This window comes from Oryx dammah, unplaced genomic scaffold (genome assembly GCF_014754425.2).
Source record: "Oryx dammah isolate SB20612 unplaced genomic scaffold, SCBI_Odam_1.1 HiC_scaffold_28, whole genome shotgun sequence".
NCBI classification, from domain to species: domain Eukaryota; kingdom Metazoa; phylum Chordata; class Mammalia; order Artiodactyla; family Bovidae; genus Oryx; species Oryx dammah.
In genome coordinates this window covers 42,746,307-42,764,635 of record NW_024070212.1, presented here as the reverse complement: position 1 = coordinate 42,764,635, position 18,329 = coordinate 42,746,307, and the positions used below count along the sequence as shown (strand labels likewise).

Here is an 18,329-nt window from a genome sequence, read left to right as displayed (position 1 = left end):
CTAAATATATTCTGCCTGTGCTCTATAAATGGAACCACAAAGTCTGGACAACAGATTATCTGTTTATAACATGGTTTACTAAATATTTTAGGCCCATTGTTAAAACCCACTGCTTAGAAAAAATATTCAAGTTATTAATGCTCACTAACAATGCACCTGGTCACCCAAGAGTTCTGATGGAGATGTACAATGAGATTAATGTTGTTTTCATGCCTGCCAACACAACATTCATTCTGCAGGTCATGGATCAAGGAATACTTTTGATTTTCAAGTCTTACTGTTGCAGAGACGAGCCAATTCTGATTCCATGTTGGATCTGTTTCTTTGATTTTAATCTTCACTTTTCTTTTTTTTTTTTTTTTTACTATATCACACATAATGATCTGTCTCCAGGAACCCTGACCCTCTGCCTTTGTTAGACAGTCTGACCCAGCCCACCTGTGAATGGCTGCACAGAAGAAGAAATTAACATATCCCTTATTTTGCAAGATAAATACCTTTTTACTTTACTTCCTCACCTCCTTTCCCTCTCTGTTCTATAAAAGACTTTGGCACCCAGACTCCAATAAGATGGTCATTTTGAGGTATTAGTCTGCCATCTTCTTGGTCAGTCAGCTTTCCAAATAAAGTCATATTCCTTGCCTCAACACTTGGTTTCTTGGTTAATTGGCTTGTTGTACAGTGAGCAGAGTGAGCTTGGTCTCAGTAACATTATTATTTAAGAAGTACATTTCATAAATTTGTAGCTGCCATAGATAGGGATTCCTCTGATGGTTCTGGACAAAGGGAATTTAAAATCTTCTGGAAAGGACTCACTATTCTAGATACCATTAAGAACATTCATGATTCATAGGCAGAGGTTAAAATTATTAACATTAATAAGAGTTTGAAAGAAATTGACTTCAATCCTCATGGATGATTTTGAGGCGTTCAAGAACTAAGTGGAGGAAGTAACAGCAGATGTAGTGGAAATAACAAAAGAATTAGAAGCGGAGCCTGAAGATTTGACTAAATCACTGCAATCTCATGATAAAACTTGAATGGTTGAGGATTTGCTTCTCACAGATGAGCAAAGAAAGTGGTTTCTTGAGATTGGAATCTACTCCTGGTGAAGATGCTGTGAAGATCGTTGAAACGACAACAAGGATTTGAAATACTACATAAAGCAGCAGCAGGGCTCGAGAGAACTGACTGTAACTTCAAAACAACTTCTATCATGGGCAAAATGCTATCAAACAGCATTGCATGATACAAAGAAATTATTAGAGAAAGGAAGAGTCAATCACTATGGCTAAGTTTGTTATTATCCTATTTTAAGAAATTGCCACAGTCACCTCAGTCTTCAGATTCTACCAATATGATCGGCTGAGGCAAGACTCTCCACCAGCAAAAAGATTAAAACTCATTAAAGGTTCCAATGATGATTAGCATTTTTTAGCCATTTTTATTTTTAAAAGTATTTTTAATTAAAGTATGTATTTTTTTCAATAGACTAAAATATAGTATAAATATAACTTCTATATGCACTGGGAAACCAAAAAAGTCATGTGACTCACTTGATTGTGATATTCACTTTACTGCAGTGGTCTAGAACTGAGCTCAAATATCTTAGGAGTTATGCCTGCATATTCTTTAGAAATATAGGTGCAAGCAAATAAAAAATTTTTACTTAAGTAGGCATAATATAATTTAACAGAATTTAGGAAGGTTCATTTTCATCAAAAACACTTCAGTTCTGAGTATATTATTGTTTATTTGTTATTAAATGATTCTCATGCAAAGATTAAATGGGTCAAGAATACAGTATTGATGTATGTGACAAATATAACTTCTAAAGTTTTATATAAAAGTTATCCCTTCAACAGTATAAATGAGAGCTGTGAGGATATATAAGTGGATGGCAATAAAAAGAACACTCTTAGATATGAAGACCTTTCATCTCCAGAGAGCTTTAAAGTCATGATGACATCTTATTAGTCTTTAATAGGCTTTTATATAGATCAGGTGATCTAAGCAGTGTTCAGAAAACTAAGATCATGGCATCTGGTGCCATTACTTCATGGGAAATAGATGGGAAAACTGTGAAAACAGTGTCAGACTTTATTTTGGGGGGCTCCAAAATCACTGCAGATGGTGATTGCAGCCATAAAATTAAAAGACACTTACTCCTTGGAAGAAAAGTTATAACCAGCCTAGATAGCATATTCAAAAGCAGAGACATTACTTTGCCAACAAAGGTCCATCTAATCAAGGCTATGGTTTTTCCAGTGGTCATGTATGGATGTGAGAGTTGGACTGTGAAGAAAGCTGAGCACTGAAGAATTGAGGCTTTTGAACTGTGGTGTTGGAGAAGACTCTTGAGAGTCCCTTGGACTGCAAGGAGATCCAACCAGTCCATCCTAAAGGGAATCAGTCCTGGGTGTTCTTTGGAAGCACTGATGCTAAAGCTGAAACTCCAGTACTTTGGCCACCTCATGAGAAGAGTTGATTTATTGGAAAAGACCCTGATGCTGGGAGGGTTTGGGGGCAGGAGGAAGAGGGGACAACAGAGGATGAGATGGCTGGATGGCATCACTGACTCGATGGACATGAGTCTGAGTGAACTCTGGGAGTTGGTGATGGACAGGGAGGCCTGGCGTGCTGCGATTCATGGGGTCTCAAAGAGTTGGATACGACTGAGCAACTGAACTGAACTGAACTGAAGCACAGTATCTCCACAGTCCCCATTTTGATCCCATCAATATGAGAATAACATCAAAGGGTTATAGTATCCTTAATCTTAATACTAATAAGAATTTATCCTAAATGTTGTTTAGTATATACAGTTGTATTTTTTCTTATTTGATAAAGCTAGGAAATAATAATCTATATTAAGTTTAATTGTTTCAGTTAAAAACTTGCCTTGGCCAAATGTCTATTGAATTGAGATGATTTTCAGTAATTCATCAATATTCATAGGCATTCGTGCTAAAATCTGAGATTTAAAGTATCATTAAATCTTGTCCCTTAATAAAATCACCAACACAATTTTGTTGGTATTACCAAAAAAAAAAAAAAGCAACAATTGAGAAGTAGTTCATGGAGTGCTACTTATTATGATTAACAAATACAGCATTTCTTTTATTTGTCCAGCTATTCTTTTTTGTCTTTTGTGATATTCAGTAATCAACCTAGATCATTATTTCTACCTAAGCATTATTTCTGAAATTTAACACTAAACCATTTCTTTTATTTATATAACTTTTACTTTATTTTAGAATATTAAATATCCAAGTGTGGTGGGATTTTTTTTCCCTTAAAATAATGTGGAAATGACACCATGAAGTGGTTTTTTGTTTTTTTTTTTTAATTTTACTTTACAATTCTGTATTGGTTTTGCCATACATTGACATGAATCCACCACGGGTGTACATGTGTTCCCAAACATTGCAGAAACTAATATGAGAAAGGAGAGAAAATAATATGAAGTGTTTATTTTAAAACCAAATTGACACTGACATTTCAAAGAAAATATAACATAATATTTGCAAACAGTTAAAATGCTGGTCATTTTAAAGGTTAGCTTATACATAAACATTATTTCAGAAACAATAAAAACAATTCAATGAACACATACCAAGAAATCGTACAGTTCTCCTCACCAGTGGGTTTATATAGCAACAGTCTCCAGTTAAAATAGTTTTCTCCTGGTTTTCAAAATCCCTTGTGGCCAGTTGTAGGCAAAACACAGCAGTTTCTCCAACTATTATCTTGCAAAGAAATAAAAGATTACAGAATATTAGAATTTAACCAGCATACATGCAGAATATTTCTACTTTTAAAAAATGAATAAAAAGGAGTTCTTCTGAGTGGTAACAATCTCGATATAAAGCTGAACCATATTTGGTTGACCAAACCTTTTTATTATAACCTCCCCCTATATATATAAAACCCATATTTCTCTTAATTCAAAAATGTATGAAATTAATCTGGTATGGGATAGAGGGTAGGATGGGATGGAGGTCCAAAAGGGAGAGGATATATGTATACATATAACTGATTCACTTCACTGTATGACAGAAACTAACACAATATTATGAAGCAACTATACCCCAATTAAAAAACATCACCCAGGAAGGTACTAGAGCAAGCGTCATGTGTCATAATAATATTGATGAGGAAATGAGAGCTTGAGGAGGTTAAACAATTTGCTCCCCATAAGGCCAATCACAAGCCAGACAGAAATTTCTGACTCAGCCCTCGATCTGTTGACTCTATTTAATACCATGAACAACCACACTAGAAATAAGATTATGAGAAACGAAACCAGAGCCAATAGCACGTCTCCCAATCTGTCATTCTTTAGGTTACTTTTTAGGTCATCTTATCAAGGTTAAATATAAGACTATGTGGGGACTCCCTGACACCCACTAGAGAAGTGATTTTGGGGTCCTTGTAGAAAGCAATATCTATGATTACAAGATATTCAAAATTCTAAGTGGGAGGCAGACAAGGAGATCACAGGAGATCAAGTGTTTGACTTAATTTTATCCCAATATGTATCTCAATATCTGTATGCAACAGATCATGAGGTATCTGAATTTTTAGTCTTCCTTCTGCTCCTTTTCTTCTACTATATTTCTTCTAACAAGTACGTGAGGGTTCAAGGTTTAACCAGAAGATATTGAGCTGAATTAATTTAAAGGAATCTAGTCTTGTCTGTCTGGTGAGGCACAACTGAATTAAGAAAGGCTAGAGTCTAAAGCTTTCCAAATCCTCCTGAAGTTTTTAACTTTGGCAAAGTAGAGCAGCTTTGTGATAAAACAGTTCAGCCTAAACAGGCACAAGAGGTATTTTTTACATGTTCGTCAGCTGCCACCAGGACCCTAGGAGACCCTGACAAATAGACAAGCTGAGTGTCTGACACTTTCTTATCTCCCGTTCTGAATTTCTGAATCACTCTTTCACGGCCTACCTTCCTCTCTGCTTCTCCTTGAAAGTTACTTTCTGAGTTTTCAGTTTCAACTTTTTCCAAGTCTGTTTTGTCCAGAATGTTTCAAATTCTAACTTCCTATCATCCACTCCACATAACCAGCTGACTGGTGCCCTGATTCTGCCCTCTGAGCCTCCTCTTCTCCTGGGCAGGTATCATGGTGTCTCCACCGACAGGCTGGCTCCATCCCACAGTACATTGAACCCCGAGCTCAGTCTGTTAACACACTACAGTCCCTAGACTGTAGCAGACACCCAAGAATTCTGAGTGTATGAATTAATTCATCCTCGGTAGATCAGAGGTCTTCGTCTTCCTCTTTTACTTGATTCCTAATAACCAACATTTTCTGCCTTGTTTATGCAGTGAAGGCTCTACCCTATACCCTAGTTCCTGTAACCAGGTTCTATGTGCTTAGTTTCTGACTTGCTTACCCATTTACAGTTACCAGACTAAAAGCTGCCTTGTTCAGGCTACTCTTCCGAGTTTTCCTAATGATAACCTCTTGCTTGTCTGTATCTCTGCACATTGCACTTTTCTGAGTTTTCTGTTTATGTCTTGAGCATACCTGACAAACACCGTCAAGGTCAATATTATCTGGCCACCACTAAAAGTGTGTGTGGGCTAGTTGTTCAGTAGTGTCGGACTCTTTGCGACTCTGTGGACTGTATATCGCAGCAGGCTCCTTTGTCCATGAGATTTCCCAGGCAAGAATATTGGAGTGGTTGCCATGCCCTTCTCCAGGGGATCTTCCTAAACCAGGGATTGAACCCAGGTCTCCTGAGTTGCAGGCAGATTTTTCACCACCTGAACCACTAAAAGAATCCCACTCAAACTGGATTAAGAAGAATAGGAAATTTAATCTAAGGTTGGCGGGTTATCTCAGAACCTAGTGTTGTAACGCACAGGATTAGGTCCAGGGCTGGAAATGTCTCAGGAGTCCAGGCAACCATTCTCTCAGTCTCTTTCTTCTTTTCTGGAGTCACGCTCTCACCTTAATTCTCGGAATGTCTGACTCATTCTTGTCTTTCTGCAATCTGCATCTCCTGCTTCTTAGTGTATATGAGTGCCCCAGCAGGCTTGCCCCAACAAGAACTCCATGTTGAACATGTCAGCTCAGTTCAAGGAAAATTCAACTAATTAGATTTACTGAACCTGGAGTCAAAATTCCTGGGAGGTTCAGCTTGAGACAGGTGTCTCTTCTGGTCCAATTAATCAAGGTTAAGAAGGTGTGATATGGTGTGTGAAAACTGCCTCATGGGTATAAAGGTTAGTTTTCAAAGAGTTGCAGTGATGTCTACTTCAAACTCCCATCCATTACACCTTGCTGGACCTCCTCCCTGCTAGCTCTCGCCTAGACTAGCAATTTCCATCATGTTCTCTGGATACTGTGTTTTGTTTGCATACCTGGACTTTACCTAATCAAATACATGTGCCTAGGCCCTAGCATCTGCTTTTCTTTAGTGGGTATGTCTACTTTCCATGGTCTAATTCTCCCTCCCTCGCTGCGATATCTATGGGACTCCTCAACCAAATCATAGTAACTTCCCCCATCTCGACCTCCTAAGTCAAAACTCCCACTGCTACAACGCTCAGATAAATTTAAGTAATGAAACTAACACAATTCTTATTATGAGGGATACCTAGATGCCTCTGAGTTAAGGACACTGCACTGATCTTTAAAGAAGGCTTTATAATCCAGTTGGGCAGACACAAAATGAAACTATGGCGGAAGGCTGTACATGCTGAGTTTTGACTGGTGTGGATAGTAAGTGCCAGTAGAGCACTTAGGAAATGTCACAGACTCACTGAAGGCATCTATGGTGGCCATGAAATGTGCGCCACTAGGATCTCTGCTCTGGGAGGTTTTTGGTCTGATGGTTCCAGCTGTCACTCCTTTGGATTAATTACTGGGTCACAGGTTTCCCAGATGGTTCAGTGGGTAAGAAATCAGCCTGCAGTGCAGGAGGCTTGCAGGAGACGCAGATTTGATCCCTGGGTCGGGAAGATCCCTGGAGGATGGCCACTGCAGTATTCTTGTCTGGAGAATCTAATGGACAGAGGAGCCTGGCAGAGTATAGTCCATAGGGCTGCAAAGAGTTGGACACAACTGAAGTGGCTGAGCATGCATGTGACTAAGCACTGCCTGTGGGCTCTCCTAGAAATGGCTAAGCGTGGTGGGGGAATTCAGGTGAGACTATTCCTCCAAGATGTGACATAAAGACTCCCCACAATTCTGGTCAAAGTTTTCTTGGAACTCTGCTGTGCTCTGAGGTGCCTCCTACCCTATCCTTCTTCCTTCCCTCTCTCCTTCACATGAGTCAGATCTTCATCATGATCTGAATGCTCTCCTTGCCTTCTCTGGCTTATCACCCTCCAACTTTTGTCTTTTACAAATGTTTCCCTTGATAAATCCCTTATATATTTAGTCACATTTGGTACCTGCTTCTAGGAGAGCTGGTGGCTCAGACGGTAAAAAATCTGCCTGCAATGCAGGAAACTCGGGTTCAGTCCCTGGGTCAAGAAAATCCCCTGGAGAAGGAAACAGTAACCAACTCCAGTATTTTTGCTTGGAGAATTCCATGGACAGAAAAGCCTGGCGGGCTATAGTTGATGGGGTCACAAACAGTCAGACACAACTGAGCAACTAACACTTTCACTTTTTCCCCTAGGAGTACCTAAATTAACATGACATAAAAGAAAGATAGGGAGTGATCCTTACTATACTTCAAGGAAGAATAATTATTAGACAGATGGAGAGAATTCTGATGCAAGCCCTACAGAGAAGGCAGTATTAGAACAGGAAAGGAGATAGCATTTCTCCCGGTAGCTCTCAACTTGACCTGAACACAGGCTAAGGTGGATTAAGTTTGCCTTGGAGGTAGAGACTCTGGTCAGTGAATTGCAGACCTAAATTCTATGTTCTTTGATTTTTATTTTGATTCTTTTTCTCTTAGCCTGTCAGAAGCCCACTCTAGAGGACTTCATTTCTCCTAAGGCTTTACCCACCCCTGCTACTAAATATTTCTCTCTCCCTTGGGCTCCAGATGCAAATCTCCACTTATTACATAGCAAAACCACTTATTACACAGCAAAATCTCTGCATGCTCAGACTGGCATGTTGAAGTGCTCCAAGCCTTCCTATCCGAAATGAAATTTCTGTCTCCCACCCTAAACCTCCTGTCACCTTGGACACACAGGCTGAAATTCTCACCTTTACCCCGACACTAAACCTTTATTTCCTTCCTTTGCCTCTATCAACTGTTAAATTCTATCAGCTTCCTTGCTCAGTCCAGTAAAGAATCCACCTGCAATGGAGGAGACTGCCTGCAATACAGGAGACCCAGGTTTGATCCCTGGGTCGGGAGATCCCCTGGAGGAAGAACGGTAACCCTCTCCATTATTCTTGCCTGGGAAATCCCATGGACAGAGGAGCCTCGTAGGCCACAGTCCATGGGGTCACAAGAGTCGAACATGATAATGACTAAACCATTCCACCACCACCAGTGCTCTTATATTTTGATTATATTTCAAATATGTCCACTTCTATCATTATCCCTGTTTAAAAATTCAATCCCTCATCATTTCTTTCCTGCATTAAAACATCATCAGAACTCACCTCTGTGCTTTCATATTCCCTGCTCAAATTGTGTGCAATCCAGGTCCTCTATTTACAATTTCCAGTGTGTCTTCATAGGCAATGGAATAACAGGAGCTGTTGTAACAGACTATTTACAGATGAACCTAAATCCATCTTTTTCAGCTTCTCTTACAAACCTCCAGACACACTATGTTATAGTCACAGCTAAACATTTTCATTCTCAAACATACCAGGCATTCCCATATATTCTGGCTTTTATACTTGGGCAATGGTAGGCAGTTCTGTTCTTAAGACATGATTTACATATTGCCTACTCTACTGCAGCTCTATTCCTGGGACAAGCTATCCCTCCCTCTCTGCATTCCAATAGCACTTTGTACATTTATTATGGTACGTTACACATGCTCTTATAAGTATCAGCAACATCTGTCTCCTCCACTTAATTGAAAGGTTCTCTGAGACAAGGATTGTATAATGTTTTCTTTATACTTTCATACTAAAGCACAGTGACTGGCAATGAATATGAATGGCTGCTAGAATGAATGAAATTTAGCTCAGTCTGCCCTTAGAGATAAGGACACCGATCTAGAGAGAAATAAAGAAGTTAATCATGTTTATCCCTGGCACAGCCAAAATTTGAATCCAAGATCAGAGCTATTTTGACCATAGCCTCTATCTAGGACTGTGTAAGCCTTTCCTCTAATTTTTCCAAGTTAAGCCAGATCACCTCCCTGCTCCACTCTGACCCTCCTCAAGACTCAAGTCACACCCAGGAGTTCCATCATATTTCTATAGTTTTAAGGGAAACTCGTTGGGGCACAAAGCACCTTCACAGCTCCTGGGGTCTCTAGATATGAGAGAACTGAGTATACAAAGACTTTCCTGATCCTTTTGACGCACAATTCCAACCTTCCAACAAAGACCAAAAGAGCTTCACACCATCCTTTCTAACTCTGCCATTATTATTATTATTTTAAGGTTCTGTTTTCAGAGAAATTTCTTCATACTTCTACTGCAAGCTTTTGGTCCTTATATGTAACTGAGGCTTCACCACCATTGTCAAGAGAAGTTCTTAATCGGGAGTCACTGCCTGCCATTTTCATTAGACTCCTAAAGAAGCTCTTGGTGAAAGATCCCGATTGGCTGTTTTCTCTCTTGGGAGTGGGAGACAGGAAGCATGACAGGACAAAGACAGAGAAGCAAGAGATGGAGATGCTAAAAGCTTTGACACTCCATCCTTTGTAGGTTTCCTTGATACAATTCCCTTTCTCTGTGAACTTATAACTGAAAGCCGTTTCCAGAGAGAGCTGAGGGGATGAACAGTGCTAACCGAGCACGGACCCTCCTCCTGCCGGCCACAGGCCGCAGCTGGCTACAGGGAGAAAGGAGTGGAACACTGGAAGGACACCGGTGGCCCTGGTGGGGAAATCAGCTGATTTCCTGAGGGCCAGCAGTTCACAGGGGCCATTCCTCCCCACCTCAGCAAAGATGCTGATTCACTGGGAAATAATAGAAAAAGGAAGAAAGACTCTAATGGGAGAGGGAGGTGTAGGCTGGCACAGGAAGAACACAGCAGGAAACCCTCAGTTCATTTCTTGCATCTGTTTTCCAGCTCCCCTCACATGGACTCACTAACCTCATCCCACCACCAGCCCTCCTCTGCCAAGAGAGGCGAAGGCCCCTGCTCCCCCAGTCCTATAGGAAACCCTGAAGCAATGTCCGTGGCAGTTCACTCAAGATCTAGGACAATATATCCAGAATGTGATAAGACGCCCCCCAAGGGCTGGGGAGCTGATACTGAAGGGCTGTCACTACCTCACAGGGCTGCGTGTGAGCAAGTGCTGTTGCTTGAGTCACAGTCCCCTCCCCACCGCAACCTGACAGTCTACCTCCTTGGAGGAAACAGTTGTGCTCCTGAACCTCTCCCGCCCTGAAAATGGAAGCCCCACAGTCCACCGAGCAACCAAAATGGAGTACTATGTCCTAGTACCATGATACATCAGCCTCCAAATGAGCCATCTGTCATGCTTTACTGAACTCACTGTTGACACCATGAACCTCCATGAACCCTATCTTGTTTATCAAGCTGTACCTATACACCCGCCCCATCCCATCCATGTCTCCATCTCATCTTCGAGGATAGATCTGGTACCCAGTTCTGTTTTTATCTTCTACCCTTTTATCTTCTTCCCCAGTGAGTAAAATGCCCCAGCTGGCTGATGAATAGCAAGCTACAAAAATGCAGCTGTGAATCATAAACCACTAAGTATAAATATCCCTATTATGAGCACATGCTGCCCTCATACCTCAACTCCCAAAGGCTGACCCTCTGGGAGATGTATTTCTTAATGACAAACTGAACCAAGTTTTTTCTTATAACGTCATAGGCAAACTCCAAACAGCTTCATGTTTTCATTTATAAAAAATCCAATGAGAAATTCCTCTCCCCTTCAACTGCTGGCCACTCAAACATACCCATGCTTCATCAGCTTGAGATTAGTACAAGAAAAATATTTCAGATGTACTGCTGCAGCAGAAATCATGCAATCAGTGTGACTACTTGGCATGTGTCTCACACACTTCAGATATATGTCAAAGAATACCTGAAAAGCAACTTGAATTCATAAAAGTTTAGTAATGGCACACAGTTAAATTTTAAAATGTAGGAGGGTACCAGGTTTATATGTGGGGTAACACATCATGTATTCTTGGTTATTATAAAGACATATATAGAGTGAGCTCATTTCCCATCCAGCCAAGGAAAGTTCTAAGCTATACTAGGAGGTAAAAAGCTACATTGGGGACTATCTTATTAACTTTGTTTCGTGATATAGGTAAACAAGTTTCTCCCATGTACATATGGATTTCATACTTGCTAAGTAAGAAAGTTGCTAACTTCTTGGAACAGTTTCCCAGTAAAACTGAGGTTCAGAGAGAGGAGAATAAATTGAATTAAAAAAGTAATAGTTGGCTTCCCTGGTGGCTCAGATGGTAAAGAATCTGCCTGCTGTGCGGGAGACCTGGGTTTGATCCCTGGGTCAGGAAGATCCCCTGGAGAAGGGAATGTCTACCCACCCCAGTATTCTTGCTGGGAGAATCCCATATCTTATAGACAGAGAAGACTGGTGGGCTATGGTGCATGGGGTCGTCAGATATGACTAAGTGACTAACACTTTCCCTTTCCCAAAGAAGTAATAGTTGTACGATCCCTCCTAGCATTTAAGAAACTATGGCTATGTCTTGCTATAACCTGTATATATGTCAGACCACCAAAAAAAAACTTGTGTTCTCGATTTCATAGCATAAAGTAGCTACTTAGCCTGGACCAACATTCCCTGCACACCTGCCTCTAGGTGACTCATATCAAGGGATGAGTGACTTATGACAGTTTCAGACCTAAAAGGCAACACATCAGGTGTCTTTCTCCATGTTCTCTGCCTCTATCTGCTGACTAGAGCAAAGAGATTTCTAGGTCCAGCAGCTGTTGGTGCCACAAAGTGGAAGGCGGCCAGGTCCCCGGAGGTGGCAGGCCTGCACTGGACTACTACGCGAGTGTATGAAGTCACTGAAAAGTGGGGCTAGTCACTGAAATGTGATAGAGGCTGGAACTTGCTAATTTACCTGTTTTTCTTAAAAAAGGGTTAAGTCTCAGGCTCAGAGTGTTCTGCAGAAAATAACGGTCTAGAATTTTAAAAAAAAAATTGATTTTCACTGTATTTATTTTATGGTTACCTTCTATATCAAGTGATGCTGGTATTCCATTTACAGTAATACATTTTCTTTTATAGTAATGTTGGTAAAGTAGATTGGTTTGAAAAAGAAATAAATGATAGTTGAGGTGATATGTGGCCATGACAGAAATCATGAAGGTGAGACCCTGAGAGGCAAATCTGGGGAACTTTTAATAATAGCTAATATAAAGCTCCAACAAAGCAAAGGAAACAAGATGAAAATGCAGTCTATGGAATGGGAGAAAATACATACAAATCATGTATCCAATAAGGGGTTGGGAAGATCCCCTGGAGAAGGGAAAGGCTACCCACTCCAGTATTCTGGCCTGGAGAATTCCATGGACTGTACAGTTCATGGGGTTGCAAAGAGTCAGACACAATTGAGCAACTTTCATTAATACTAATTCAAAACATATAAGAACTCACACATCTCAGTAGCAACAACAACAAAAAAACCAACCCAATTAAAAGTGTATGAAGGAACTGAATAGGCAATTTTCAAAAAAAAAAAAGATATACAAAAGACCAACAGGTACAGGAAAAGGTGCCCAACATCACTAAGCAACAGGGAATGTAAAGCAAAACCATAGTGAGAGGTTACCTCACACTTGCCAGAATGGCTATCATAAGAGATGACAAGTGTTGGCAAGGTATGGAGAAAAGACAACCCTTGTGCATTGCTGGTCTGTTGATCAGAATGCAAGCTGGTACAACTACTACAGAAAACCATATGGAGGCTTCTCAAAAAATTAAAAATAAAACTACCATGTAATCCAGCAATCCCAAATCTGAAGGGTATTTATCTACAGGAATTGAAATCAGAATACTGAAGAGACGTCTGCACTCTTATATTCATTGTGACATTTTTCAAAGTATCTAAGATGTGGAAACAACCTAAGCGTTCATTTACAGATGAATGGATAATAAAGATGTTTCATATATATGTAGTGGGATACTATTCACCACAAGAAAGAAGAAAATCCCATCGTGTGTGACAATGTGAATGAACCTTAAGGGCATTATGCTAAGTGAAATAAATCATATAGGGAAAGATAAATATTGCATGGGATCACTTACACATAGAATCTAAAAAAAAGAAACAGTGAAATTTATGGAAACAGAGTAGATGGTTTGAATCCCAGGGACTGGGAAGCTGGGGAAATGCAGATATACTTGTCAAAGGGCAGAAACTTTTAGTTATAAGATTAACATCTTCTGAGGGTTTAATGTACAGCATGATGATTATAGCTAAAAATATTGTATGATATACTTGAATGTTGCTAAAAGAGTAGATCTTAAACATTCTTCGAGTGCTTCATGCATAAAGTTGAGTTTTTGAATGTCATGTTAATAGACCAGCTGGGAGGTTAGATTGATCCTTCAAAAGTGTTTGTCACAGTTTGCTTTGCTACCCTAAACTTTTTGGAAGTACATCTGCCACGTGATGTGTTGAATGTGGTTAAGTGAATGAATAAAATATCTCAGTAAAAAAAAAAACAAACAAACATTCTCATCACACACACAAAGATGGTAATCACGTGATGGGACAGAGGTGTCCATTTATGCTATGGTGGTAATAGTTTTGCAATATAAAATGTATCAAATTAACACACTGTAACCTGAAACTTATACAATGTTATATGTCAATTATATCTCAATAAAGTTGAGGAAAAAGCTTTTAAAAAACTTACATGACATGTACTACTTTTTAGGGACTATTCTCAGTACTTTGGAAATATTTTTTGTTGTTGTTCAGTCGGAAAGTTATGTCCAACTTTTTGCCATCCCATGGACTGCATCACGCCAAGCTTCCCTGTCCTTCACTATCTATAGGAGTTTGCGCAAACTCATGTCCACTGAGTTGGTGAAATTTAATATTTAAAACAATCCTCTGAGATAGGTATTGTTATTGAAATCCAGCTGCGGATGAGGACTATCAAGCAGAGATAAAGTGCCTAGAGTTGGGTACAGGTTGGGTACAGACTGAGGAAACAGCATCTCAACCCAAGGCAGTCTACCTCCTGAGACCATGCTCTTAACCTTTACATGTTACTAGTAGCAGTTAAGATGTGGGTGTGTGGCAACCAGGAAGCCTTAATACCCTAGGGAAAGGACAGTTTTAGTGCAACCGTGGGTCAAAAGCAGCTTAGATTGAAGGATATGAAGCCAAGAACTACATTTATTCCTGTGAATTAAGGTTTGTAGTCTTTAAAAAGGAGACTCCTGTTCAAATGCAGATGACAGGGAACAGGAAAGCAACCGATGGATGGGGCAATCATAATGAATCATTTTTTAGTTGGGAAACTAGAAGAAAGGGATCTGCTTTTTTGAGAGTGCTCTATGGGCAGAGATTCGTGGTCCCCACAGCAGCAGCATCCACAGCACCTGGGAACTGGATGAAAATGCTGCTTGGAGTCTATCCCAATTCTAATGACTCAGCAACTCTGGGCAAGCGTTCAGACCATTAATGTTCCAATAAGCCCTCAAGCTCTCTCAGGTCTTCCCTGGTGGCTCAGCGGGAAAGAATCAGACTGTCAATGCATGAGACACGGGTTCCATTCCTGGGTCGGGAAGACCCCCTGGAGGAGGGCATGGCAACCCACTCCAGTATTCTTGCCTGGAGAATCCCATGGACAGAAGAACCTGGTGGGCTACAGTCCACAGGGTCGCAAACAGTCAGACATGACTGAAGCAACTTAGCCAGCAAGCAAGGGAATGTGGGATGCCTGGAACAGCATAACAGAGCAGTTTGATAAGTTGTAATAGTGTGAAAGTCCAGACACTAAGCCTGGGGTGCATACGTGTGTGCAATGGGGGACAATGGTGGAGCAGGATGAGGATATAAGGGAAACATGGTCTACCTAACAACAAGACGCGGACTTACATGCTATGCTCATTCTTTTTTTTCTAATGATTAGAAGCTTATAAAAAAAAATTAAAACTTCTTTCCTAATTGAAATAAAAGCTAATTAAACTTTACATGATATACATACTTTGCTCAACTGTTCATATAAATGTAGGAGACATAAGGTACAAGAAAAATGAATCATAAGAGCACTGCAATAAAATTCATTCTGTATACTTGAGTTGTTTTTTTAAAATTTTTTAACATATAAGGTCAGATTCTGTATGTTCACAAATCTGTAGGCCAGTACTGTTATAATGCATCTGTCATTCCTCAAAAGAGCTAGTTCATCATCAATAAAATAAAAGCTACGTCGTTCAGTTGCGTCCCACTCTTTGTGACCTCATGGACTATACAGTCCATGGAATTCTCTATGCCACAGTATGGGAAGGGGTAGGCTTTCCCATCGCCAGGCGATATTCCCAACTCAGGGACCGAACCCAGGTCTCCCACATTGCAGGCAGATTCTTTACCAGCTGAGCCACAAGGGAAGCCCTAATAAAAACTAGGATACAGGTTATTAGCTTGCTTGCAAGCTCTTCTAAAGCACATGTTTGAATTAATTTCCCCTGTTCTTATCAATAATAAAAAAGCAACATGAGAAAATTTAAATAGTCTTTGGGACTTGAAGATAATAAAGTTTCTAGAAATGAGCCTTTGAAGCACAAGCAAAAATTAAATGTCCCTATGTCAGTGCTTCTTTCACTCTCACTTTTCACTTTCCTGCATTGGAGAAGGAGATGGCAACCCACTCCAGTGTTCGTGCCTGGAGAATCCCAGGGACGGGGGAGCCTGGTGGGCTGCCGTCTGTGGGGTCGCACAGAGTCGGACACGACTGAAGCGACTTAGCAGCAGCAGCAGCATGTCAGTGTTTTTAAAACTAAGTTCAACAGCATGTTAACTAGTTTTTTAAGTGGGGTTGTGGGGAGACTCTTGGGTGAAAAAAAATCAGCTTTAAACTCTAACCGCTCCTGGAGAGTCACAATGCATATTAGCACATCAAGATTCATAATTTCCAGCTGCCCCAGAATGGTATTATTCTACTGTCTTCATTTTACAGATGAGGACACTAAGGTGTAGAGAGATTACCTGGTTATCTAAGGGCATTCAGGTAAGAAGTCAGGAAGCCAGGACTCACTCAACCTCATGCGGTCCAGTTCTGGCATTCAAGTTGACACTGTACTGTTTTATTATTTTGTTCTAATTTAGGAAGAAAAGTCTGGCAGTTAAGGCTTTCTTGTCTGAACTTTCTGCATTTAAAGGTGTAATTTCCTCCCAATTAGCTTTCCTGCATGACCCAAAGCATGACAATCTGTTAAGTAAAAGTGTTAACTTTTCTGCCCAGTGTTCTCCAAATTTCTCTAATCTTAGCAATCTATCTTCTAGGTAGAGATTGTATCTCAGAAACATTAGGCAAAGTAAGTAAAAGCAAAATCTTCTTTATTTTTTTAAGAAGAGAAAAATTCATATTTAGGAAGAATTAGTTATATACCTATTTATGATAACTGGATAAAAGAATTGGGGCTCTTTAGAAATAAAAAGCTGAGAAATACTAACTTTATAAAGTAATGATGAACTCATTCACCACTCCTCTAACATTAGGTAAGTGAAGTCGCTCAGTTGTGTCCAACTCTTTGCGACCCCATGGACTGTAGCCTATCAGGCTCCTCCGTCCATGGGATTTTCCAGGCAAGAGTGCTGGAGTGGATTACCATTTCCTTCTCCAGGGGATCTTCCCGACCCAGGAATCGAACCTGAGTCTCCCGCATTGCAGGCAGACGCTTTACCGTCTGAGCCACCAGGGAAGCTAACATTAGGTAGAGAATGTCTAAAACAGAGATCAAGTATTAATTCACACAATGAAAGAGAAAAATACTACTTTGAAAAATGACACAGGTGGGAAATAAAGAGGCATTTAAGAAGTGCTTTGAGATGTTTTTGTGAGCAGAAAACAGTCAGGGAAGTAGAGTGGGATTTACCTGACCTTTCCAATCAATGGCTAAGAAAGAATGACATTTCTCCTCTATAGCACAGAAGAATTATACTTTTCCTCACAGGACTTCCTTGGAGTGTCTACTGGCTATTGAATCCAGGGGAGTTATCCCGGGTCCTGAAATGCTGCATTACTGTCTTATGTGAAGAGTAGAAGTGCTAGTCACTAAGTTGTGCTGGACTCTGCAACCTCATGGACTGTAGTTTGCCAGGCTCCTCTGTCCCTGGGGATTCCTCTGGCAAGAAGACTGCAGTGGGTTGCCATTCCACTCTCCAGGGGATCTTCCTCACCCAGGGACTGAACCCGTGTCTCCTGTATTACAGGCAGATTCTTTACCATCTGAGCCACCGTCTTATAGTAGACAGTAATTTTACCTTTTTTTTTTTTTTTTTCTTGAGAATCTATACTTCTGTTTGGTTAAGATTTCTCCTGGACCAAAATGCAAGTTTCTATTGTATTAATATACCAGGATTGAATGATTCGTGGTCACCTTGAAGTGCCTTACCCACATATGTATTCAACAGACTAAACTCTGTGTAACACTCTTCTTTTCATAAAAAATAAGCTTCTGAGGTGACAGCTCTGCCTTGGAAAGGAGAAACAATATTCCCTGCAATTTCAAATTCATCATACAGATCTTTCTCTTGAGGCCATCTTCTTCCAGTTTTCCTGGCTTTCATTTCTCTCATCTTTAAATAGACTGGCAGGACAAATGTCTTTTAAGGCCATTCATTTTTACTTAAAAAAAAAAAAGACTAAACATTTAAAGAACTTTATTTTTAAAACACACTCGCAGGGGGGAAAAAAACGTTGATTACACAGGAAATCCTTCTACTTTAACAAGTCATTAAAAATGTTGATGAGAATGTATGAAAACTAGCATGATTGAAATCCAAAAATAAATGAATGAGATGAATCTTGGAACAGAAGCTCATTTTGCAGTCTGGTCTCATTTGCATTTGGTGTATGTGTAACTTTTCAGCTTATTGCTCCCAGTGTATTAGGAAAATGTATAATTATAACTTAAATGTGAAACCCTAACAGTTCTGATTCAGTTGACTTCATTAATAAGAAAGCCAAAGTAAGGGTTTCCAAGATATGAGAAATATGTTTCAGAAAACTGATTATTT

The 18,329-nt window shown here is 40.1% G+C and overlaps 1 protein-coding gene across 2 annotated transcripts in view; it reads right to left on the bottom strand.

Moving 5' to 3' along the window:
- Positions 1 to 18,329, bottom strand: part of PLPPR5 (phospholipid phosphatase related 5) — a 140,071-nt gene that overhangs the window by 90,396 nt on the left and 31,346 nt on the right. For both annotated transcript variants that reach the window (XM_040232244.1, XM_040232245.1), the window contains exon 2: positions 3,617 to 3,749. In XM_040232244.1, the coding sequence (XP_040088178.1) occupies positions 3,617 to 3,749 (133 nt within the window). The remainder of the gene's footprint in view (positions 1 to 3,616; positions 3,750 to 18,329) is intronic.